Below are 24691 nucleotides of genomic sequence, written 5' to 3'. Positions count from 1 at the left end.
CAAAAAGAAAAAAATGATCACAAAGCCCATTAGGCAAAACAATAAAAACCATTAAGAAGCTTACAATGCATGTGGGCAAAAATGGACATACTCGGCAGCGGGAATTCAACCCATGTTATATGTCAACAGCTTCTCCAGTTCCTTCTTTGGGCTTGTCATTCCTCGGCAATAACACCAGATTCTTGGCCAGAATAACATGATCAGACTTGGATCTGTCAGCAGTGTTAGATTTTATATTTTAGTACTAGTGGGCCCTATTTGGGCTCTATATGGGCATAGGGGCCTTACACCAAAAAGTCTCAAGACTTAGTGGCTCAACCCCTACACTTATATATAAACCCATTACACTTTTATTACACAACCGATGTGGTACTATATTTCCAACACCCTCCCTCAAGTTCAACTCGGTCAAACTTATTCAGACTTGTACACCAGAGGTATGTTTACCAGAACTTGTACACTACTTTGTGTCTCAGAGGTCCTACACACATGGACTTGTACACCATTTGTGTAAATATATATTGGGGTCCACTATATTGCTCTGATACCATGTTAGATTTTATATTTTGGTACTAGTGGCCTTTAAATGGGCTCTATATGGGCTTAGGAGTCTTACCCCAAAAAGTCTCAAGACTAAGTAGCTCAACCCCTATACCTATATATAAACCCATTACACCTCTATTACACAACTGATGTGGTACTATATTTCCAACAAGCAGAAAATACAAAAAAAAAAAATCATCAGAAGAGCATTGCCAATGCCAAATTAATACATCCACATTAAAAAATAATAATAATACACAAAACAAAGCTCTTTGCATACAAGATAAACCAAACCTGCATGAGAAGTTCGAGATCATGATGCAAATGATCTTGAAGTCTTTGGCAATCCTAGATTGCAAGGTTTCAAGAGGCCCGGAGCCATCAGTTGGTGCTAGGACTTGTAAACCCCCAACAGACTCCAAATTAACACAACCGCAAAGAATCACACTTTCAAGTGATCTCAAGCGCCTCATCACCTCCTCCGAAGGGAGAAAAGTTATGCTCGCGCATTCTGATAACTCCAGATGAGTTAGGGAAGTGAGGTTTTGGAGACATCTGGCCGGAGCGGAGTTTTCAATACCACAGCCAGACAACACTAGTTTCTTAAGATTAGTATAAACACGCCAAGTCGTGGAAGGGTACACCATTTGGAGCAGTTGTCAAGCACCAGGGTTTCTAGTTTGCAGTTTTGTTTCCACATCCAACTAGGAGATTGGGCACCGCCATAGCCTCTGACTGTCAGCTTAGTAATTTGATCATGAGGTTCCAGCCTTTCAAATACATGCTCTGGAACAGCAGCTGTTTGAGTATTGGACCATTCAAGAACAAATTCTCTGAGCTGAGTTTTTCTTTTTAACATTACTTCCTCAGCCTCATTGGCATGGCCTACAGCCTCCATATTTTTTATATGAAGTCCCCCTTTAAGATTGTCCATGTTTTTGAGCTGGCCTAAATTGTGCATTTTCATCTTCTTGACATTGAACTCCTTCAGTTCTCAGAGTAAAGTTAGTCTACCAATGTGCAAAATCATCGAGAGGGTTATGCCATCACACAGCATATACTGTAGTTTGATAAGCTTGCTCAGATCTTTAGGTACAGCTTGCAGTTGTTTAAATTCAAATACCATAGGTGATAGACACTGTAGATCGATTTTGGTAGTTGGCTGACTGAGGAGTTCATGAGATCTAGGAAACGCAAATGCTTTGACACACCAACTAAATCAGGCAACTTGTTTATAACACAGGATGGCAAACACAACACCCGCAGCCTCTTCATCTTCTTTAAAATGGCCTCAAGAACATCATGATCAACTGAATTATTTGAACTGCAACACTAAATTGTTTGAACTGTTGTAGGCAATGAACAATGTCCGGAGGTTCTTCAGTTTGAAATTTTTTTCATTGAACTGATTATGGTAGTTTGCCTTAATGCTCAGATGTTTTGCCGTTAAGGGAATCTCTTTGTTCTCATCCCCTACGATTCTTGTCTTTGGAAGAAAGATCTTTTCACCAAGCTGTAGAAGTACTTACGTCCCTTGGCCTCAAGGTTTTCACTGAAGAACTCTCGCCCCTTGGCCTTGAGGTTTTCACTTCTCTCTTGGTGAATGATAACATCAACTGCCATCCATGAAAGAACCAAAGTAGTAATGTCAAACTTGTAACCTTTCGGGTACAACCTTAGGTGCACAATGCATTGCTGTATATGTTGGGGCAGCATCCAGTAGCTCCATGTCAATGATTTCCTAGTAGCTTCCTGAATGATGTTACTCCAAATTCTGTGGCAGTCTTGCGGGTCACGAATATCCTTCAACATTACTCCAGCCTCCCTTGCCGCTAAAGGTATGCCCTCTTTCTCATACACTATCCTGGGACTCACCAAACCTCCACCTCCTTTTTCTCCGAGTCTCCTAGATGGCCCCCTGGGGCCAAAATCTCCTCTCCCTCCCTGCCATGACTCTCTCCTGGAGTTTCCTGGGCAAACGTCGTCATTGTTGGACCAAAAGCTGATCTCCTTGAGCATCCGCCTCATCTTCGAAAGGATCACTTTGAGAGAATTAAAAACTCGTCTTCAGCCTTCATCACTATCAACAATGATCTTTGGCTCCATGCAAAAAATAGCTGCAGACTTCCCTTTATGCTAAGTTTCTGGGCAAAACGCTCCCTCTTGACCAAGCAAAGCTTGCACTGGCTGATGCTTGGAGAGGAATTGGTTCTTTCACTGTCGCGGATTTACCTAATGGTTTCTATTTTATTAAATGCGAATCTTCTGAAATGCAGGATCGACTTTTATGGGGCGGGCCTTGGACAGTGGTGGGTAGAATTCTTCAACTCTCCCCTTGTATCGGAGAGTTTCCAACCAGCCTTTGAAAAGCTCTCCACCGCTGCAGTCAGGATCCAGATTTACCACTTCCTATGGAGATCTGGGGGGGAGAGATCCATGAACTTGTTGCCTCCCAGTTCAGGCGGGTCTTGAAGGTTGATGAACACACTCTGAACTTGTTGCCTCCCAGTTAAGGCGGATCCTCTTCTTTGGATAAAAACACTGATTTCCTCTTCAATGCTTTACCTGATGACTTGCCCACTCTTACTGATATGGATAGAGATGTTTTGACCAAGCCCTTCACTAAGGAAGAGATGTTCATAACACTTAATTCCATGCCCTGTGGTAAGAGTCCTGGGCCTGACGGTCTTAATGTTGAATTGTACATGTTTTACTAGAATTTGCTTGGAGATCATCTTTTTAAAGCAATCTCTTTTTTTTCTCAATTTTGGTCATCCCCCACCCACATCTTGGGGTAAAACCTTTGTTGCCTTGATCCCCAAAAAATCCAATCCTTCTTCTATCACTGATTTTAGGCCTATTTCTCTATGCAATGTTTGTTATAAAATTATCACTAAAATGCTTGCTAATTGCCTCAAGTTAGTGATCCACAACCTTATTGGTCCCGAACAAACTGGGTTTATCCCTGGGCGAGGCACTTTTGATAATATTATCGCAGCCCAAGAGATTACCCATAGTTTAGAAAATGAGATTGGTATTCCCCCTAGGATGATTTACAAAATTGATATTGAAAAGGCATTTGATACTATTGAGTGGCCTGTTATTCTTGCTACCCTTCGGAGGATGCATTTCCCTGAAATTTGGATTACCTGGATCAAGTCTTGCCTCTCTTCTTCTTCTTTTTCCTTTATTGTGAATGGCCATCATACTATCTGGATTAAGAGTAGTAGAGGAGTCTGGCAGGGTGACCCATCTCTCCTCTTCTTTTTATCTTTGTTTCCCAGAACCTTACAGCCATCCTTAACAAAGCCCTTCAACTTGACATGATTCATGGGTTTAATGCTAATCTTCCCAAAAATTTTAATCATCTAATGTTTGCAGATGATTTAATTCTTGTTACCAAAGCTTCTAGACATAAGGCTAGATATTGTCTCATATGCCTTAATCTTTATGAAAACCTTACTGGTTAGAAGCCAAATTTGCTGAAATCTGCTATCTACGTCCCTTCTTGGTGTAACCGCAAGCTTTCTAATGCTATTTCTAGAATTCTAGGTATCAAATTGGGAACTTTTCCTTTTAAATATCTCGGCATCCCTATCTCTCCAAAACACCTGTCTATCAACCAGCTGTCGTATATGCCAGATAAAGCCCAGCAAGTTATTTCAACTTGGAACCTCTCCTCTCTTTCTCTTGCTGGTAGGACTACTCTCCTTAATAGTACTGTTTTTACCATCCCAAACTACATTCTTTCTGTGATGAACCTTCCTGTTTCAATACTGAACTCCATTTCAAAGATTGCTCATAATTTCCTCTGAGGTAGGACTAACAACAATAATTCAGGTTTCCATTCAATCGGTTGGGCAGTTACTACACTTAGCAAACTTTTGGGGGTCTTGGTGTTCGGAACCTTAGGATTGTGAATCATTCTCTCATGGCGAAAAATATCTTTGCCATTTTGAATTTTGAAGATAAAATTTGGGTTAATATCTTCAAGTCTAAATACAGAGAATAGCATCTTTGGAATCCAACAAATTATTCAAAATCTTCATGGTTTTACAAATCTATTTGCAATTCTACAAAAATTGTGAGGTCTAACATCAAACTTCACTCTTGTAACCCTGAGTTGGTTGATATTTGGAAGGACACATGCATTTTTGATCTTCCGATTTCACTTAAACCTACTTTCCTCAATATGTCCTTGGACTTGAATAAATTTCAGCTTTTTGACTTAATTTCTCAAAACAAATTTAGTCCTTCTGCTATTATGGAAAATTTGTTTGGCACCTCTTTGGACTGGAATTGCATAAATGACATCAAAATTAACAATGAGAAACCTCTTTTTTGGAAATGGAATCAATTGTCTTGTACTGCATCCATTGGCTCTTCGGTCTACAATTACCTCAATGGAGGTGTTTTTCTTGATGAGTCTTGGATTGGTTGGAGAGAAATTTGGAATCTTCCCATCATTCCCCGTATCAAAGTACATGTTTGGAAGATGGCCCATGGCAAGCTCCTCACAAATGCTTATCTTTATACTTTGAATATTGGCCCAAACACTCCTTGCAATCTTTGCAGGCTACATCCCGAAACTATGGATCATTTATTTTGGAGTTGCCCAAAAATCCTTCACTGCTGGCAGGAACTCTTTGATAAACTTGGTCTAAACTCTTCTATGATTCACTTGCTCAATTCTGGGACTCAGCTTTGGCAGATCAGGGATTGTTGGGCTAAAGCACTCATTGCCACTGTTACTTGGCTCATATGGAAACAACGCTGCAACTTGGTGTTTAGAAACGAGCCTCTTAATCCTAATGTTATCATCCCTAGGGCTTGGTCTCTCTGTGTTGAGTTCAGCAGACAATCCATCAGGGAGTGTGATTTTTTGTGAGCAAACTCAAGTTTCATTTGTATTTTTATTGATGCCTCTTGGTCTACAAATTCTCGTCTGGCAGGTCTGGGTTTTCTATCATCACTAATTCAAATTGTATTTTAGCAGTAGGTTCAATGAGCTCTCTAACTTGCTCTCCAATCCAGGCCGAATTGGTAGCTATCATTTTCGCCTTTAGAACTTGCATTGCTAAAGGATGAAAGCCTGATTGAATCTACTGCGACTGCCTGGGGATGGCCTGTCTTCTGAAACAGTTCAATGCCAGTGTTGCTTAGCATGTAACTATTGAATACAGGACTTTAAGGTGCATCCTGGACAAGTTCCTGAATACTTCATTTCAAACCATCTCCAATGAGTTTAATGGTTTTGCTGATGCTCTTGCTAGCTATGGAAGATCAAACCCTCAACTCTCTCTCTTCTTCCGGGGTCTGGACCGTCCAGCCTGGATTGAAGAGATCTGTGTGCTTCACAACGTACACTTTTAATTCTGCTATTTTTTTCTTTTTCTTCTTAGCCTTGTGCTCTTTTGTCAAAAAAAAAAAAAAAAGGTATGCCCTCTAGATTATCAACTATTTCAGTTACTATCTCATTGGCAATCATTGGTAGATTTTCATCATAAGCGCTTTGATCAGGACCATCATCACCGAATGCATGCCTGTTGAAGATATCTAAGCAGTCTTGATGATTCAAACCCTTGAATAATAAACGTGTCATCTTTCGACTGACACAACTGTATGACTCTGCCACTATTTCCATGGAGCTCGTGATCAAAATCATGCTACCTTGATCACACTTATCCGGAGGTAAACTCACTCTTCCCCGTCTGTCCTGGTTTTGGATGAGGGACTGATTCTCATCATACCAAATATCATCCAAAACAATCAAAAACTTCTATTTGGATACACGAGTGCTCAGCTTGTTCTGGAGCGCTTCCACATTATCATTAGCAAGGGCACCACCAGGAGTCAACTCCAACATGCTTCTGATAATCCTAGCTTCACCAAAGTTGCTTCATGGCAAGGAGATCCACATTTTAAGTCCAAAATTGTTGTTGTGGCGGTTATATATGCACTTGGCAAGCTCTGTTTTGCCAACTCCTCCAACACCAATGATGACAACAACTTTAAAGTTGTTCGGCGTTCCAGTTTCAGTCAGAGAATTTACTATATTTTCAACATCCGCGTCTCTCCCCAAAAATTCATCGGGATGTAGTTGGTCAAATGAGCTGGTGATGGAAGTAGCATATGCACTATTTGAACCAGGTGGATAATGTTTCTCATAAAAATCACTTATACTGGAAACTTTGTCAAGTAGTCTCTTCAAGGTCCTGCTCATGTGCCAGGTAGAAATAATGTTGGAAGCACCTTTGGTCAAAGATTTCTTATCTTTCCCCATTGATTGTTGCTTCAGATGTTCATATTCCGCCTCTTCTACCATACCTTCAAATTCATATGAAACATCTATGAATTCCTTCACCAATTAGGACAGTACCTGGTTTGAATTATCAGTCATTTGCACAGTCCGTATCACGGCTTCAAGTCTTGGAATGGTCTGGTCTTTGAAATCAATGAATTTATTTTATGGTATCTTTAGTGACTACACCATGTATAGTGAGGGCCTTCTCACAAACTTGTTGAGGCGAGGAATCACAAACCAGCCTATGAACGTTAGTGCTACGGCTTCAGGATCCATAAAGTGAGTAGAGATGTTTACTGTTTTGTTTACTCAAAAAACAATCACATCAATATTGAACCTCCATCGGGTCTGGGCTCTTCGAAGCAGGTCTTGAGTATGGGCTTGAGCTTTTATGTCAATATGCAGGCTCCTTTGTCATCTTCGAAACTATGAAATAATTCAATATTATTTCATTCTTTTCTATTTTATAAGATGACTAAACAAAAGTTAACAAAGATTGAACCCACATACATACAAAATCAGATGATATAAAACTAGCAAAAACTAATAGTAATGTAGAATCCAAGTCTTTTGCTTATAGGAAACACACTAGCGTGAAGACAATGACACAAGCGTGGAGACCAGGGATGAATTATTTCTTCTTAGTGAAATGTACAAAGTTAGAATGAATACAAACCTCAGGTCAAATGTCTTTTAGAAACACAACAAAACAATGGGTTTGATTCACTTAAAGTCCACCAAGTGAGTTAGTGGTCCACACCAAGTCATAGGTTGGCTTTCATTTATAGTATCATTAAGTTATGGCCACCACCAAAATAGTAAATGAAACATGTACCAAAATAGAAAAGATTTGTCATTCTTAATTTTCACTCAATTCAAGAAGAAGTATAATATGAACTCTGTAGAATTGGAGAAAAATAGAGATATCGAGACAACAAAAGAAGGAAAGAATGACAGTTTTGAGAATGTCAAGTTACTTTGATAGATGGCACCATTACCATCAACATTGCTGAATCTTTCTCTCTTCTCCCCTCTTTCTCCCGTTCTCTATTGCTCAGAGAGGTAAGGCTATCCTCTTTCACTGGCTTCCATGCTTTCTTTCTCCCGTTTTCTATTTTTTTTTTTGAATAATAGACGACAAGCGTCCTTTTTTTATGAATATAAACAGTACTAAACAGTACTGGAACCCGGATGTACAGTATATGTACAGTATAAGAATAATATAAGAATCCCGGGTGAACACCGTTCTCTATTGCTTAGAGAGGTATATATATATGGCTGTCTTCTTGTTAAAACTTATAAGCTTTTAATTTTTTAATTACAAAATATGGTTTTTATTACGAAAATACCACCGACCCAACGGTCAAAAGCGCGACCCCTTTATCAAACCCTAGCGCCTTTTTCTCTCTCTCTCTCTCTCTCTCGCTCTCTCTGCCTCGTTCGCACGTTTGCCCATCGTCTTCGTCCTCGTCCTTCCTCAAATAGCAGTTTCCATCCAATTCGAGCACGCACGCACGCACGCACGCACGCAGCGGTAAGTGCCATACTTCTTATTATTTTCTGACATCTAGGGTTTTATATATATATATATATAGTTTCTAATGCGTGATTAGGTTTCATTATCTTCCTCCTCTCAGAAACTCTAAATGGCCAAAATTTTGCCATCACTTCTCCACAATCTCCTCCCTATCTCGGAAGCGAAGGTTCGGTCAATCCTCTCCAGAGATTTTCATTTCATCCTGGAAGAGAAGGTTCAGACCATGGTGCAAAATTTAGAGATTGAAAGACTTCCCAAAATCAGAGCTATCAAACAAACAGCTGAGATACGTTCTGGAGTGCATAACCTGTCGTTGAGGATTATCCTGAGGTTTATCGATAATGTTATCTGCGAAGCTGAGGATGTTCTTGATGAGTACAAGTACAGACGTCTGGAACAACTAGTGCTTCGCAAACAACATGCATACATGCGCTCCTTTTACTCTTACTGCAGTTCTCATGTTCAATACGTGTCAAAGATGGAAGAAGTTGTCAAGCAGTTGGAGCAGATCTTTTACACCGCAGATAATTGTATCTCACGGCTCAGCGCCGATGATATTGGTGAAGACAGTTCCAATGCTGATGCTCGTGTTATCACGACCTCTTATTTATATGAGGAAGTATTTGGCAGAGATAAAGAGATAGAACATGTAACAAAGCTTCTAATTACGCATCCAATGCCGGCTAGTAATCAAAGACCAATCAGTGATGCTGATGAGGATGAGCAGAATTATGAAATCCTTCCTATTATTGGGGTCGAAGGAGTTGGCAAGACTGTTCTCGCCAAATCTGTGTATCATCGCTCAGAAATCAGTCAGCATTTTGATCTGAGGTTGTGGGTTCATGTACCTGAGGATTTCGATGAGGTCAGTATAACCACTGGCATGATACAATTAGCTTCTAAGCAAGCCCGCCCTGACACCAATAACTTGGTCGAGCTCCAAAAACTACTCAGCGAACATATTAGAAAGAAAAAGTTTTTGATTGTTTTGGATGATGTCTGGTATGATGAGAAATCCACAGAACTTGCTAACAAAGTTAGATGGATGAGGGTCCTTGCCCCTCTGAGACATGGCCAGCTCGGAAGCAGGATTTTAGTCACAAGCCCCATGAAATTGGTGACCAAGATGTTTACATGCACCATGGATCCTGTTGTTCTCCGGGGTTTGGAAGATGAAGCCTGTTTTGCACTCTTCAACAGACTTGTGTTTGGTGTTGCTGATATCCAAACACCAGATGATCGTGATCTGATTCTGGAGATAGGCAAAAAAATTGTAGCTGAGAAGATAATTGCCAGATGCAGTGGGCTACCCTTGGCTGTCTTTGCGGTGGCAGGGATGCTAAGCCAAATGCTTGAAGCTGAAGAATGGAAGGAGATTTTGTGGAGCGACAACTCATTCGAAGATGTCATAAGGATCCAGTTGGTATCTTTTCAACGTCTGCCCCAACATCTGCAACGGTGTGTCGCTCACCACAGCATATTTCCCAAAGGCATGGCTCTGTCTCGGGATTACTTGATTCATTCATGGATCGGAGAAGGTTTAATAATTGATTTGGCTGAAGAAAAGAACGGATTAACAGCGGAAGATGTTGCCGGTGCCTATTTGAATGAGCTGGTGTCAAGGTCTTTCTTTCAATGCAGAGATGATGGTTTATTTGTACTGGATGATATGATGCATGATGTCGCAGACTTTGTTACGAAGGATGTATGCACTCGAATTGAGCATGACACAATAAGAGAAATTCCATCCACTATTAGGCATCTTCGAATTGACATGGACATACTTATGGAGTACAGGAATAATATTTGCAGACTGAAAAACCTGCGAACTCTTGTTGTCACATGCAAGTCATCAGGCATTGGAAACAGTTACCTTCTCGGCAAGATATTGAAGAAGACGAAGAGGTTACGGGTACTGCGTTTGGCAGCATGTCACATTGATCGACTACCTGGATCGATCGGTGAACTGCAACACTTAAGGCTGCTGGACCTTTCCGACTTGCAAGTGAAAAGGTTACCTCGATCGGTCTGTAGACTATATCACCTGCTGTACTTGGATCTGATGAATTTCAAAGCCGATATTATGCCTGGCAGTCTCAGCAAGCTGATCAACTTGAGACGAATAATGTCGGATGCTGCAACACTTGACAGGTTTGGTAAAATGGGTGAACTGACCGCGCTCCAGCAGTTGCCTGCATTCAGCGTCACAAAGACAAAAGGACACAAGATTGGAGAGTTGAAGAAATTGAACAAGCTTGGTGGTGAGCTTCGCATTAGCAATCTTGAAAATGTGCACAGGAGCAAAATGGCCGCCGGTGCAAATTTGAAGAAGAAGGCATCCCTCTATAAACTGTGTCTTGAATGGAACAGCTATTGTAGTGCTATTACTAGTGATCCGGCGGAGAATGTGCTTGATGAACTCCAACCACCTCATCAGATCAATGACCTTGAGATCTGCCATTATGCAGGTGAGAGGCCTCCAATTTGGATGCAACTTTCACGGCATTCTCTTCCATGCCTGCAAGTTCTTATCCTCAACCAGTGGGCGTGTACCCTACCACTAATCGGGCAGTGCATTCCGCAACTCCGTCAGCTTGAGCTTAGGGATTGTTTTAAACTCCGCTACCTCCCTCCCCTCCCATTAAATCTGGAGAAACTTTTGCTATCAGGCTGTTGTTTATTGGCTATCTTAACTGAGGCAGACCTTGTAAAGGGCTATGCACAAGAAATGATGGCTGGCTTTGACAGGGGACCATCACCATTGACTGAGGAAGAAGTCAGAATCACAGAATCTCTTAAGAACAATGACAGGGCAATGGCAGAACTTACAAGAGTAAAGCAGTCCTTGGAAGCCAGGGGTTTTACTCTAGAACCATCATCATCATCATCATCAACACTCGTGGCAAGTCTCCAGTCCTGGAGTTTATCAAGGAAACATGATGCCATCCTTGAGAAGCTGACATCCAAAACGCAGTACTCCATTGATGGAAAGACTCAACCACTGCCTTCAAGTCTCCAGCAGCTCCATCTTGGCAACTGCTTTGTGGATGATAGCGAGCTGCTCAATTGCATTAGGAAGTTGATGTTGCTCACTCACCTTGTTCTTGCTGGTTGCTACTGCATAACAACACTTCCCTCGGGAGAGTTACTAAGCCAACTCACACGGCTTCAGGAGCTTCGAATTGAGAACTGTGTGATGCTCACATCACTCGGGGATCTGAGGGTACTCCCATCACTCAAAGTGTTTAACATCTGCTCATGCCCCAACTTGTTGGCATTGATCCCGTCTTCTGAAGATGAAGATGGAGACGAAGGCAGCAGTAGCGTTGCTAGTGCACTCCTACCAAAGTCTCTTATTGATCTAGCCATCACAGATTGTGAGCTCATGACCAAGCACAGGATCAGTAGGTGCCTGAGAGGTCTCACCAGGCTCAAACATTTGTCATTGCAGAAGCTCAAGCATATGACTTCCTTCCCATCAGCTGATGAGCTGGCACACTTGACTTCCATTGAAAGTTTGACACTAAAAGATTGTGAGGAGCTGACTTCATTGGGTGGGTTGCATATGCTCTGTTCCCTAACTTCGCTACATGTTCAACAATGCCCGGGCCTCCTAGAATCAGATACTGGCAATGCTTCACTATGTGTTCCTAAGATTGTGAGGAGCTGACTTCATTTGCAAGAACTCATATATATATATATACATTATTTTGTTTGTTTTATCCGGTTTCTCTGATACTTCTTGCATTTCATTTAATCCAAAGTTTGAATTCTTATGAATATACTGTTATCTTTTGCACTCTTGTCATGATTTCTTTTGAGTTTCATAATGGTTTTAGTTTGTATCTTTTTCCTTATTGAATATACTGTTATCTTTTTCTTAAGATTCTGTGAAGTCTTGTTTTAAATTCTAATGAGATGTTGATCAATCTCAACTTTCTTTAGGTGATCAGAAGGCAAGAAATCAAGCAAGCATTGTCTTTTTATGGATCAGAAGAGTGTTGATGAACAAAATTTCTTGTTCTGGCAGTATCTGTTCAGCAAGGGTCCGGTCCCTCTCTGTATTTTGAGTGGCTGGTATTATTAGATTTGTCACAAATTTGAGTCATGGAATTAGGGCATATCTTAGCTCATGTTATGATGTTTATAGGAGAATCCCTTCCTGGTGCGTGGTTTTTTTCTGACTGAAGTATGGATTCTAGGGATTGATAACAAGTTGCTATATATGAAAACATAGTTGATATATATGGATTTTGGATAGGGCTCCTGAACTTTTTGAGTTCAAGACTGATTTTGGTCAGGATCAAGAACTCTTGTCTTAAGTTCTTGCGTGAAATTGTTTTGTTTTGGGTGAAAGTAATGTTTGTGATAACTCTCGGGTTTTGTTGGATTGATGAGTCTGTTATGATTAGGTGGAGTGAAGTTAGTATTTATTTATTGTGTTTATATTGTTGCTCTTTGGTTTTATGAACTGTTTCACCTGGATTTTAATACTCTCTTTCTTTTTTTGTTTATGCTTTTTGTCCTGGTGTGTGTGTGTGTGATCTAACTGCATGATCGATCTCAACACTCATGTTGCATTGTAGAATTCATGCTTGCTGAGCTTTATATTGGCTTTGGTTGATGTTTATTTATTGTTATTGTGTTTTTTTGTGTGAATTGTGGCCAAAACATATATATAGTTTGGATTGCATGATTTTTTTTTTTAATTTTCTTGTATAAAAATGGAGTCACAAATGACGCTTGGGCATGTATCTTTTGATGGAAATCTGTTTATTGAATTATTTTACACACCGTGTTGTTTATTTTGGAAAAGGCAAGTTGGGGACATAATTTTTAATAATTTTTAATTACATTCCGTACTTAAAATTTTTTAATATATTTCTTCTAATATTTATTTCAATAATTATTATTTATAAAATAATTAAAACATAAATATTTATTTCATTATTATTAATTAATATTTAATTAGAAATTAATTTCAAATAACTATTAATTTTTTATATGTATTTTTTTATGTTTCACAAGGTCATAATGGTAAGGTCATAATGGTAATTCCGAGAATGGTTCACATCATGGGGGTTAATGGTGACCCCCTCCATTAACCCCCACAGGGATAATGATAACCCTCTAAAAAAACATATCCAAACAAGGGCATGGGAATGTGTAAGTAATGGTTTCCCCAAACACTACCTAAGCAATTGCAAGGAATACCATCATGCTTCTGTTTCAATCACATAAACATTAGTATCTTAGTTGAGTCATTTGATTAACAAATTCTCAAGCCAATTCTGAACTATGTCTCATGGATCACAGGATGACGATGACAATGAAGATTTAGGCTGGTGGGTGAATGTTGAGGAAATTGTTTCACAAGTCAAGGAAAGCGTAGCTGATGTATGAGATGATTATAATCTGGAAATTTCTCACCCTTGGGCTGAAGGCCGGGAGATGAGAAAGTTAAATTAAAATCTCTTATTGTGTGTTTGTTTGTTTGCTTGTTTTTCTTGAGATGTATAGTTGCAAATTAATTTGTAGCTGTTGTTTATGTCATGTCAAAAGTGTTGTTGCAAAACAATATGTAGTTGTTGTTTATGTAATGTAAAACCACATGTCTGAAGTCATAGACGGTGTTTTTTGTCTGTCCAGTATTTATCTTTGGTTTTTTTCTTGTTTTATTGTACTTTGTTTTGTTCCTCACCTCGGGTGAGAGGACTACTCTGTTTTATTTTGTTATTTTCAATAAAACTGTAGTTTATCCACATTTATTTCAATATATATATATATATATATACCCAAAGCAATAAATCTCAGCATCTAAATCACATTCTCAAGTTCATGAATTTAATTTCTGGAGAGTATGTATCATGTTATAATCAGATCCATTCTTTAATGTTCTTATTTTGTCTTTTCAAGCTGGCTCTGTCTTTCATTGTTTTAAGCTTGAATTGACAACATAGGATAAGATGATATTCTTTTCTGAACAGAGTGACTGAATTTAGAGTCCACTTGCTTTGTGAACTTCGCAAATTTAGGAGATGTTTAGATGTGGATTCAAGGGAAATTTCTTGTCAATTTACATACTTTTTATTTAATTTATATTAATCAAATTCAAAACTTTTTTAAGTTAAAAATATTTTTTCTTGTTGATATTAATATTCACTTTTAAAAAGTATATGTTAAATATTTATTCAAAAACCCAATGCCTAATGCAATAGACTGACAGATTGATAGGATTGTGCAATATTGTAGCAATATTCAATTATTATTTATTAAGTTTATGTGAGAAGATGCCATTTTCTTTCTTTTCAGATGGTTGCATAACAGGAGAATTTGTTAACCCGGTTTAGTTTCTAAAAAAAATTTGTGGGTGTGCACATGGTAAAACCCTAATTACTTCATATAAAATCTAATCGAGTTAATAAATTTTTAAAGGGTCGATAAATAACAGTAATTGATGCATAATTGTTCCTACCTATCCCTTAACATTTATTTTATGGGGTAGCCTTTATTGTCTTTGTCAAATAGATATATGTATGCTTAAATAATTAAATCTTGTAATATAAATAAAAAGGGAACAGATGCGTACATGCATACAACCTCTAAACAAGTTTGCTCAACCACATAAAGTTCTGCTAAACTGCACAAAACTCTTGTATCTTTAGATAGAGCAAACTTGTGATTATTATTTGTATACATGAAGTTCTAGGGTGACAAACAACCATTTTCTACTAATTGAACATTTGTTAAGAAGAACATCATTGTCTCTTGCATATGAAGTAATGCCATTACATGATTTCCTTTCTTGGAATCTTGGATGAGAGACAACATTGATCATATTTTATATCTGAAAATTCTTGTACCCGTATTCTGAATTCGTCATGCCGTCTTCCCAATCTCCCATGCGACGTCCACCGAAAATCACTTGTTGAATGCCGAGGTATCTGCAAGAACATAGATATATAAATAGTCTAGAGACAACTGAACATTTTCGGCATCCCATTGGTTCTTATTGTAAAGAAAATACAAGTAAATTGTTGAAACATTTGATGATACGCTTGCCATAGATTTTCTTTTATGTTCTTTGCAATATGATTCAAGTGGAGACGACTAAAAATTAACACAACTTAATTTTGGTGGCATTGAGAACAATGAATGCCACAAAAAGCGACATAATGTAGAGAGAATTTCGTATGTTTCAGAACATAAATTGAAAATTTAAACAATATCATCATACTTGGCATCTAAGTAACATGGTCACAAGTTGGTAATAAATGCATCGAAATGAAGTTGATATTTAAGGATGATGGTAAGATGTATTCGTGGCGACAAGCCTGGCCAATTTGTCTAAGAAACTTATAATGCCAAACACCCTTAAATTTATGTAACATTAAACACTAAGTTTTTATAGACCCTCTAAACAAAACATACTGTTTTTAATAATATCAACTAAGTTTAAAATCTCACAAACGCAACCTAGACGGATGTAATTGCAATGTAGTCAATTTATATTGCCATATTAAATTTAATTAATGATGTCAATGAAAGCATGGAGCTCTATATAAAAATCTTGGCTTAACCATACAATTTTAACCCCTACTCAAATACCAAGTATACAACAAAAAAATTATTAAAATTTTTGGCTGCTTATTAGTTGGAAGCATTAGCCACTATTAAAAACATAATACCATAGTAAATTCTGCAAATATGAATGTGTGTGTGTGTGTGTGTGTGTGTGTCTATAAAGGCTGTCTTTGGCCAAATCCTAAGATTGACTAATATAACTAGAGCTATATGCAATTAAATCATCATATAACCACTCAATTAACACCTAAATATATCACAAACAAATCTTTCAGAAAAGCTGAAAAATGTATAGTTTGTATCAATTTTCAGCTCAAAAATAATATAATGGAAAGCATCCACTTCTAAATTTCAATAGTTAATTCACTTAATTGTGATTACTTTCTGATTTGACTTACTCTGAACTCAAAGCAGTGAGGCTATTGAGCAATACATCAATAGCGAAGAAATCAGATGTTCCAAGGTCCACCCTGTAGTGAAAGGACAACTTTAAATAATTCAAAGAGAATTTATGAAGTCTAATGCAGCTTACTGATTAGAAATAAACTCTAAAGCAGCAAATAAAAAAATGCATTACCAGACGCGTCCCCAATTATCTTGGAATTCAACATCACCGATATCATGGAATGATGAAGGCATCACTTTCGCAGCTTTCTCAGAGTCATAAAGAGGATTGTAATCCATACAGACATTTCCCAACTGAAACAAACAATAGAATGCATTCCCATATATGGAGTGAGAGAACATTCTCGCATTTTCAAGTTCATTATCTTTCTTAACCAGTCACACAAGAAAATAAAGATCAAACAAAATGTCTAAACATGAAACAAGCCAAAGGAACTGTCGGATTTGAAAAGTTGCACATCAATGAAGTAAATCTTTGACAACTCCATATCTCCTCAAAGCCAGCTTCATCATGAGAAAAAAAATAAATTATCTGTTTCGGCATAAAGATAAAAACTAGACTTGGATATTATTATTGGTGTTATCTTTTTCCCTATGACCAACAATTTGTTTGCTCTGTGGCTGACTTTTATATGGCTTTGCTAGCGAAGACTTGCCCTTTTTGAAGTCCTAATTCATTGTTGGTATGAGTGATAAGCCTAACATCATTGTATCAATAGTGATTTCCTACTAGAGTCTATAAAGATACCCTATAAATTTTATCAACAACATTGTTCCATTACAGAGCAAGGAATGCATGTTATACATGAGGAAGACCTCACAGCACAAAATATTTCGTATAAGGCATTCCTATCCTAGGTCTAGCAATGATGACTACCGAGAAATAGAGTTTAGTTCTAGTAATTGGGTCTTTAGAAGGAATTAAAGCTGTCTCATAAGGGGGGAGAGCTACATGATTTGGAATCACAGATATTATTGATCGCATGACAATCTTCTTACTCACATTGATGCAAAATGATGCACCGAATGTATAGAGTATTTTCTTAGCAAATATGAAGCACTTAATTGAACCAATAAGACAGAAAGTGATCAAGCTTGTACATCTTCAATCTACTAGCAAGTTATCTCTCTCTCTCTCTTTCACACACACACACACAAAACGCACTAGCTTCTTCAGATAAGAGGAAAAAAAAAAAGAAAATGTTCTGTTCAAAAGAAAAAAAATTATATTAAAGGACTTTAAAACCCAACATGCCATGCTCAGCAGTTCAAGCCTATTTATTTCTTAACACATGAAGCTGGTGCCATACATACAGGCAACTGAAAGTTATGCCAGCATGAAAATGTTGAATAAGCATGATAACAGAAATAATTCCTTTGTTTCATAAAGTGTAATGCTATCATGGTAAAAGCTGATGTTCTTAGAGTTTGATGATGGCAACAACTTGCAAGCAACAAGAATGCTGTTGTTATAATAATTGCTACTAGAAGAAAACCTTGTTTTTCATTTACTTTACCTGAAGGTTTGTAGAGTTAAAGGCACCTAACCGTCCCAAGACATACCATGCCTGGATGACCTGAAAACAACTCATAAATAAGAACCATTACTGATATAGTAAACTCTTCAAAAATCATGGAAATTGTCTAGAACTTTTTTGGGACGAACTTACACTACCAAGGAGATCAACATCACGATCTGTGGGGGCACCAAATAGCTCAAACCACATATAGGAACCCATTGGATTGAAGCTAAAGAAAACAAAAATACAATATGCAATCAGACAGTTTTTTCCCTTCCCTTTTCTTTCTTTGCTTTAAGATTGCTTGCTCAAATAAAATTGGAATTTGGAAATTAAAAGAATTTTATATCATGGATAATCATACAAGACGACTAATCTGAAGGTTTTAAATGATTTCTCACTCTCTGAAGCTGACTTTGAAGGAAAGAACAGAACCCGTTTTTGACTTGTGAAAATTTCTACCTTTCTTTCTGACTCTTTCCTCAATCTGCAAATCAGAACAAAAACTTTGATCATATATTGCCTCCACTAAACACAAAGTTGTCATGACACAAATTAATAACAGGCTACAGTCGCACCCTTTTCCTCATCAGTTCTGGGTTTCCAATACTGTCACCAAGCACCGCACGAAGTTCCTCATCATCTTTGCATGCATTTTCTAAAACCCTAAGAACAAATGCAAAATTAGAACTGGCATCCCTAAACCATAGAGCAAAACATGCTCCACTGTACATTGAGAAGCTAATAGGAAGAATAGAAAGTCAAATGCAGCTAATTATGAAAAGTTTTATTCTGGTAAAGCCAGAGTATAGAAAGAATCTATAACCAAAGTAGTGAACGACCAATAGATAATGGAGATAAGAAATAAAAAGTGAGAATAAGCAAGAAAATTTATGTTTGTATGATGATTATTTTAAATCTCTTGTAGAAAAAATTACAATTTAAAGAAAAAGTTGAATTCTTATTCCCAAACTTCCTCAAAACTCCTGAAGATTACAACACATAACATAGCCATAAAGCCAAGAAAACATGTATTAGAGTTACTTTTAGTTCCGCATAGGTTAAGTTAGTAAATATGGGTATAAATATACTAGTCTGGTCTCTCATTCTACTAGCTTAAGCTTTTCGGGTTTGAATTAGACCTGAATAATTGTTAGTAGAGATGTTGTTTTTGATGAAGAAGGAACAAAAGAGAAGAACATTAAAGATAAGAGTAAAGCTATTCATACCGAACAATCTTCCCAAACAAACTACCTAAATGATGTGCCATCCATCCGTGCTGGCATCCGCACGTCATCACGTCACTCAATCCCTCACCGTCCTCTTCTCACCATCCACAGCTGCTTCCATCTCATTTCCGATCACCACCGCCGGTGCTGCCTTCTCATTATCACCGTCATTCTCTTCTTCTCATGGTCCTTCTCTTCTTCCGGCCACCACAAAAGGATCCATCATGTAAGCTTGCCGTTATTTCAACAACAACATCGTCATCTTTTTCATTTCCTTCTCGTTCTTTTTGGCTCGCTTCCCCTTCTTCTCCACCCCATCTCTCCGATGGAGACACATGCCCATGTGCTCCTCGAAAGCCTTGAACACGTAATGAATAAATTCACGATTACACAAACAAAGCAACCGAAGCACCCACAGACACAGTTTAGTGTAGCCGATGAGCTCCTCTGGCACCGCCACCGTATCTCCCACCCACCTCCACCGATCCACTAATCAACCTCGTCATCTAGCACATCAAACCTCCTTATCATCACTCCTCACCACCGTCATCAAAGCCAGTATAGCCGACGACAACAATCTCAACACCTTTATTGCATCCATGTCTGCCAATCCCGGTGCGTAACCATTAGAGCCTCTCACCGGTTGGATCTTGGTTTTTTAATTTAGAGAGAGAAAGTTAGGTTTCAAGTAAGAAAGAAAGTCAAGTTTTTATGTGGCGAGGATGCCACGTCATTCGAGTGGTATGTTCAAGAAGGTTGTTCGGTATGAATAGCATTACTCTAAAGATAATGGACAGTATGACTCTTTCTCATCATGGAAGAAGAAAAGCAGTCAGAAGTAATTGCTATCCCACCAACATCATCGTCAACAACATTTGAAGATTTTGCATCCTTAAGCTCATATGAAACACCACCTTGCATAGACAGTCTTGAAGAAACATATTAGGTAACCCAAAATTTAAACAATAAGCTAAAACTAGCTTGCCTCTTTGCTGATTATAAGCCCATAAGCTTTGGAGAAGTAGCACAAAATGAAAAAACAAAACCAAAAAGGAGAAACACCATAGAAGTGGAAATCAATGCAATTCAGAAGAATGATTCATGGGAGCTCACAACACTACCTACAAGGCATACACCTATCAAAGAAAAATGGATGCACAAGATTAGAAAAAAAAAGTTTAAAAATACAATGCAAGATTGATGGCTAAAAAATACAAGCAAAAGACAGGAATCAACTATGATGAGGTATTTGGTCCTTGCCCAAAAACTATAAAGCTTATTATATATTTGGTTGCATAGAGTGAAAGGAAAATCTTCCAGATGGATATCAAATCCAGGCATCTTAACAAAGAAGTATATGTACAGAAACCTATGCTAAAGAGCATGAAGATAAGGTCATAAAATTAAAGAAAGCCTTATGTGGATTAAAGTAAGCTCTAAGTGTTTGGTACAGTAGAATTGATAGATATTTCCAATGCAAAATTTTTCCAAAGTACCCACATGAGCATGCCTTTTATGTCAAACGTATAAGGGGAGATATTATATTATTTGCTTGTGTGTAGATGATCTAATTTTATAGGAAGCAATTCAGTCTTGTTTGAAATCTTCAGGAAGACTATGACAGTGAAGTCCAAGATGATTGATATCTGATTTATGTCATATTATTTTGGCATTGAAATCTAACAAACAAAAGAATGAGCATTTTGTTTCTTAAGAAGGCTATCCAAAGAAGTTTCTAAAGAAACTCAAGATGTAGGACTGCAAGCTAGTTAACACTCCAGTGGAATATGGAATTAAGTTATCAAGGTATTATGAAGGCGAGAAGGTAGGTCCTACAACTCTCAAGAGATTTATTGAAAGCTTGAGACATTTGACTTGCACAAGACCCGATATTCTCTTTGGAATTGGTCTTATAAGTCGCTTTATAGAGACAACTCCCACTATGACTCAATTAAAGGCAGCAAAGAGAACTCTTCGACATACTGAAGACACTTTTGATTTTAGCCTTTTCTAGTCATATCTCAATAGTTCAAACTCATTGGATACAATGATAGTGATTGAGAAAGCAATATAAATGACAAAGTATGCACTACAAAATTTCTCTTGGATATAGGATATACAGCTTTTACTTAGGATCAAAAAAGAAACAACCAATTGTTGCCCTGCTTATCTGTGAAGCTGAATGTGACCACTACTTGTGTTTACCATGTACTCTAGCTGAGGATCTTAATATATTACAAGATGAAGTTATAGAAATATGTTGACAGCAAGTCTACAACTAGCCTTGGTACCCAATTTCTTATGAAAGAAGCAAGCACATCGACACTTGACATGCATCACAAAGGAAGTACACGAAATTAAAGTTCACAAGATCTCAACACCAAGTTGCATTCTTACCAAGCCCTTCAAATATGATGTGTTTAAACAACAAAGGGCTTTACTTGATGTCACCAAATCAAGTTTAGGACTGGTAGTTGATGAGGAAACATGATTTGACCCATAATGGTTTGAGTCCAAATATCAAACTAATGACTTTTAAGAACTTTGGGATAAATCTTATATGAATTATTTTAAAAGATGTTTAAGTAGTTGGTTTCTGTAGATGCACTCCTATAACAAATTTGGGAGCTCTCCAGATGAAAGGCCGTAGAAGAGAGAAAGGTAAACTTAAAAGGTGTTTAGCAAAAACTTTATGTAATGATATGTTTGTGTTTAGTTTATCTGGTCCTTTGTTCTTAAACAGAGCAATATCGAAAAAAAACGATTCATGTTGCCAGTCGCAAATAGTTGGGACTAATGGTGGTGGTGGTGGTGGTGTTGTTAGTAGTTGATCAGCAGGATTAAATGTGGAAGGTCTTAGAATGTATTCTAAAAGGGTTCTAAGGTCCCTGTATATAAAAGAGTGTGGCCTAGTCATTTGAATCAAGTCCAATAGTGACAGTTTCACGCATAATACAAATTTCATCTTCTCTGCCTCTCTAGTTATCTGCACTCCCAAAACACCTCTCTCATTCCAACAGGATTAATGTCCACAATTTCACTTATATTATTTTCTATAACTTGTTTTAATCATGTTTAGAGATGTTTAACCGAAACCAACAAAATATAGCAACCAATGTATTGAAAATTCTTAAATTCTCCTACAAAATCCAAAAATTAAAAAAAATAAAAATAAAATAATAATAATAATAAATGAAAACTAGAAGAAATCACACAAGGAATGCAAGCACTAGAAATCAATTAGTAGTACATGAATTGAGGCTCAACATATTAAAGCTACCTCTCATATTAGCAATCAATAATTCTCCGAAACGATTGTTCTTTAGCCACCCACATCATTTTCTAGGTCTAAAAGCATTGGCTTGCATATCATTCTAACTATTTCCATCAAATACTAAGCTTTCCAAAATTCATGAATCGTTCCAACAAATCTTTGCTGAAAAAAGAACTAAAGAACAATTAAACGAATCTAAAGACGAGAGAGAGAGATCAGTACTTGGCCCAAGCGGGGTAGTTGTGAATGCGATCATACTCTCGCTTACGCTTCTCCTCCCGCACTCTGAGCAGCCTCCGGCCCCTCGCAGTTGTCCCCGAACCCTTCGCCTCCCGCGAATAGACATCTCCCTCCGCCGCTGTTGAAGTACCTTCGTTCGATTTGGAAGCCATGGCGGCAATGGAAAGCCGGTGCTTGATCTTGTGGTGTATGTGCTTAGGCTTTGGAAATGGGGATTGGAGGAGAAGCCAGGAGGGATTGGAGTTGGAGGAGAAGGTGGAGACGAAAGAGAGAGGCGCTAAGCTTCTTGCCGGTTGCCGGAGCATCATCGTCTCTCCGGCCGGCGATCGAGTCCACTGGTTTTTCACTTTTTTCTAACGGATATGGGCTCTTTGGGTATAAACATAAATATATATATATATATAATATGTGTGTGTTTTTTAGCATATATATCCCCATAAAAATCCGTAATTACACTAATTTTCTGTTTTTTATAATTTCCAGATTACTCCCTCCAGTTCCTTCCCATTCCTTTCACATACCCAAAAAAAAAAATTTGTTGTTATATAAAAATTTTTAGTGAAATCGCTAAAACACCCTGAAGTTTGCAGATATCGCTAAAAACACCCTTAGTTTTGCACTCCTCAAAAACCCCTTCCCTTTTGAATCATAATGATTTTTTTAAACCCCCAAACATCTAATAGTGATTGATAGAGTTAATTTGGAATTTTTGGACTGAAATTGTCCCTGCATGGGAAGTTATGGCAAGTGTGACAGGGGTTTGACTATAATGCCCTTGGAGTCAGATGAGTTTCTATTTGAAAATGAAGCTCTATTTAAAAATATGAGAGTATGAGGTTCGTTTAAAAATCGAGTTTCTGCTTTAAAAAAATGAGTTTTCTATTTAAAAATGAATTTTTTTGTTTAAAAATTTGAGTTTTCTTTTTAAGAAATGAGTTTTCTGTTTAAGAAAAGAGGTTTCTATTTAAAAAAATGAGGTCTCTGTTTAAGAAATGAGTTTCTGTTTAAGAAATGAGGGTTTTGTTTAAAAAAATGAGGTCTCATTTAAGAAATGAGTTTTTGTGGTGTATTTATCACCCCCTAAAAATCTCTTTATCTGCAGTTGAACCCGGGCCGATGAGACAAAGCATCGCGGCTCACAATCACGATCACGCTGCATGAAAAATGGGATTTCATGTTCGAGAGAAAAGGTCCGAACCTTTCGATCGCCTTCGCTCGACGACGAGGAGCATGCGGTCTTCCCCGAGGTCAACGACGAAGAAGATGAAAGAGATGAGGTCGACGACAGGGAAGACGATGAAGACGAAGACGAAGACGGCGAGATCGAACCCTCATCGGCGCCGCTTCCTCCCTCCGTTCCTGTCACCAACTTAGGCACCATGGATCCAAACCCCGGAATGATCCCTAACCCTAACCCTATTGCTATCCATGTTGCGGTCTCCGCAGTCGAGAATGGTTCCGTTCAAGTTCAGCCCGTCTTATCCGACGTCGCCACCGAAGACCTCACCACTCCGACCGCCGAGGAACGTCGCCAACCGGATCGCCAACGCCGATAAAGATTTCTCCTTTAAGACCCCATCGAGCGAGGCCACCTTCGAGATCGCTCGCCCGGATCCGGAGCTCGAAAGACTCAGCGTTCAGCGCGAGATCGGCGACGATGAGATACTCAATGTCCCTATTCAATGAGGTCTCTGTTTAAAAAAATAAGCTCTCGTTTAAGAAATGAGTTCTCCTGTTTAAGAAATGAATTCTCGTTTATATGCTTGTTTGTCTTTTGTTTAACTATCGATGTTTCGCTTTTAATATATTGCGTTTACGTTTAAAAAAAGTGCTTAAATATCGTTGTTTCTATTTAAATATGTACGAGTGCAACCTTTCGATGCCTTCGCTCGACGACGAGGAGCGTCGCGGTCTTCCCCAGGGTCGATGGACGAAGAAGATGAAAGAGATGAGGTCGACGACAGGGAAGACGATGAAGATGAAGACGAAGACGAAGACGGCGAGATCGAACCCTCATCGGCACCGCTTCCTCCCTCCGTTCCCGTCACCGACTTA

The 24691-nt window shown here is 38.3% G+C and overlaps 4 protein-coding genes across 4 annotated transcripts; 2 read left to right on the top strand and 2 right to left on the bottom strand.

Moving 5' to 3' along the window:
- Window positions 1-115: 115 nt before the first annotated feature.
- Window positions 116-2571, bottom strand: LOC120279342. The gene is made up of 5 exons (XM_039286271.1): window positions 2073-2571; window positions 1711-1853; window positions 1211-1528; window positions 838-1145; window positions 116-212 (listed from the first exon to the last, which is right to left on the bottom strand). Exons 1-5 carry the CDS (start codon window positions 2569-2571, stop codon window positions 116-118), a joined length of 1365 nt encoding a protein of 454 aa, XP_039142205.1.
- A 1020-nt stretch (window positions 2572-3591) lies between these two features.
- On the top strand, window positions 3592-4358 carry LOC120279334. Its single transcript, XM_039286260.1, has 3 exons — window positions 3592-3787; window positions 3925-4008; window positions 4096-4358. The coding sequence occupies exons 1-3, from the start codon at window positions 3592-3594 to the stop codon at window positions 4356-4358; spliced, it is 543 nt and encodes a 180-aa protein (XP_039142194.1).
- A 4135-nt stretch (window positions 4359-8493) lies between these two features.
- On the top strand, window positions 8494-12054 carry LOC120279319 (putative disease resistance protein RGA3). The gene has a single exon (XM_039286241.1). It carries the CDS (start codon window positions 8494-8496, stop codon window positions 12052-12054), a length of 3561 nt encoding a protein of 1186 aa, XP_039142175.1.
- Window positions 12055-15014: 2960 nt separating this feature from the next.
- Window positions 15015-22998, bottom strand: LOC120280590. Its single transcript, XM_039287465.1, has 8 exons — window positions 22619-22998; window positions 18472-18559; window positions 18295-18380; window positions 18044-18122; window positions 17891-17950; window positions 16546-16667; window positions 16367-16438; window positions 15015-15328 (listed from the first exon to the last, which is right to left on the bottom strand). The coding sequence occupies exons 1-8, from the start codon at window positions 22942-22944 to the stop codon at window positions 15226-15228; spliced, it is 936 nt and encodes a 311-aa protein (XP_039143399.1). The 5' UTR covers window positions 22945-22998; the 3' UTR covers window positions 15015-15225.
- Window positions 22999-24691: the final 1693 nt, after the last annotated feature.

The sequence above is a fragment of the Dioscorea cayenensis genome, chromosome 2, assembly GCF_009730915.1.
Source record: "Dioscorea cayenensis subsp. rotundata cultivar TDr96_F1 chromosome 2, TDr96_F1_v2_PseudoChromosome.rev07_lg8_w22 25.fasta, whole genome shotgun sequence".
NCBI classification, from domain to species: Eukaryota; Viridiplantae; Streptophyta; class Magnoliopsida; order Dioscoreales; family Dioscoreaceae; genus Dioscorea; species Dioscorea cayenensis.
Note: the sequence above shows the minus strand (reverse complement) of the source record. Positions and strands in the feature narration are given on the sequence as shown.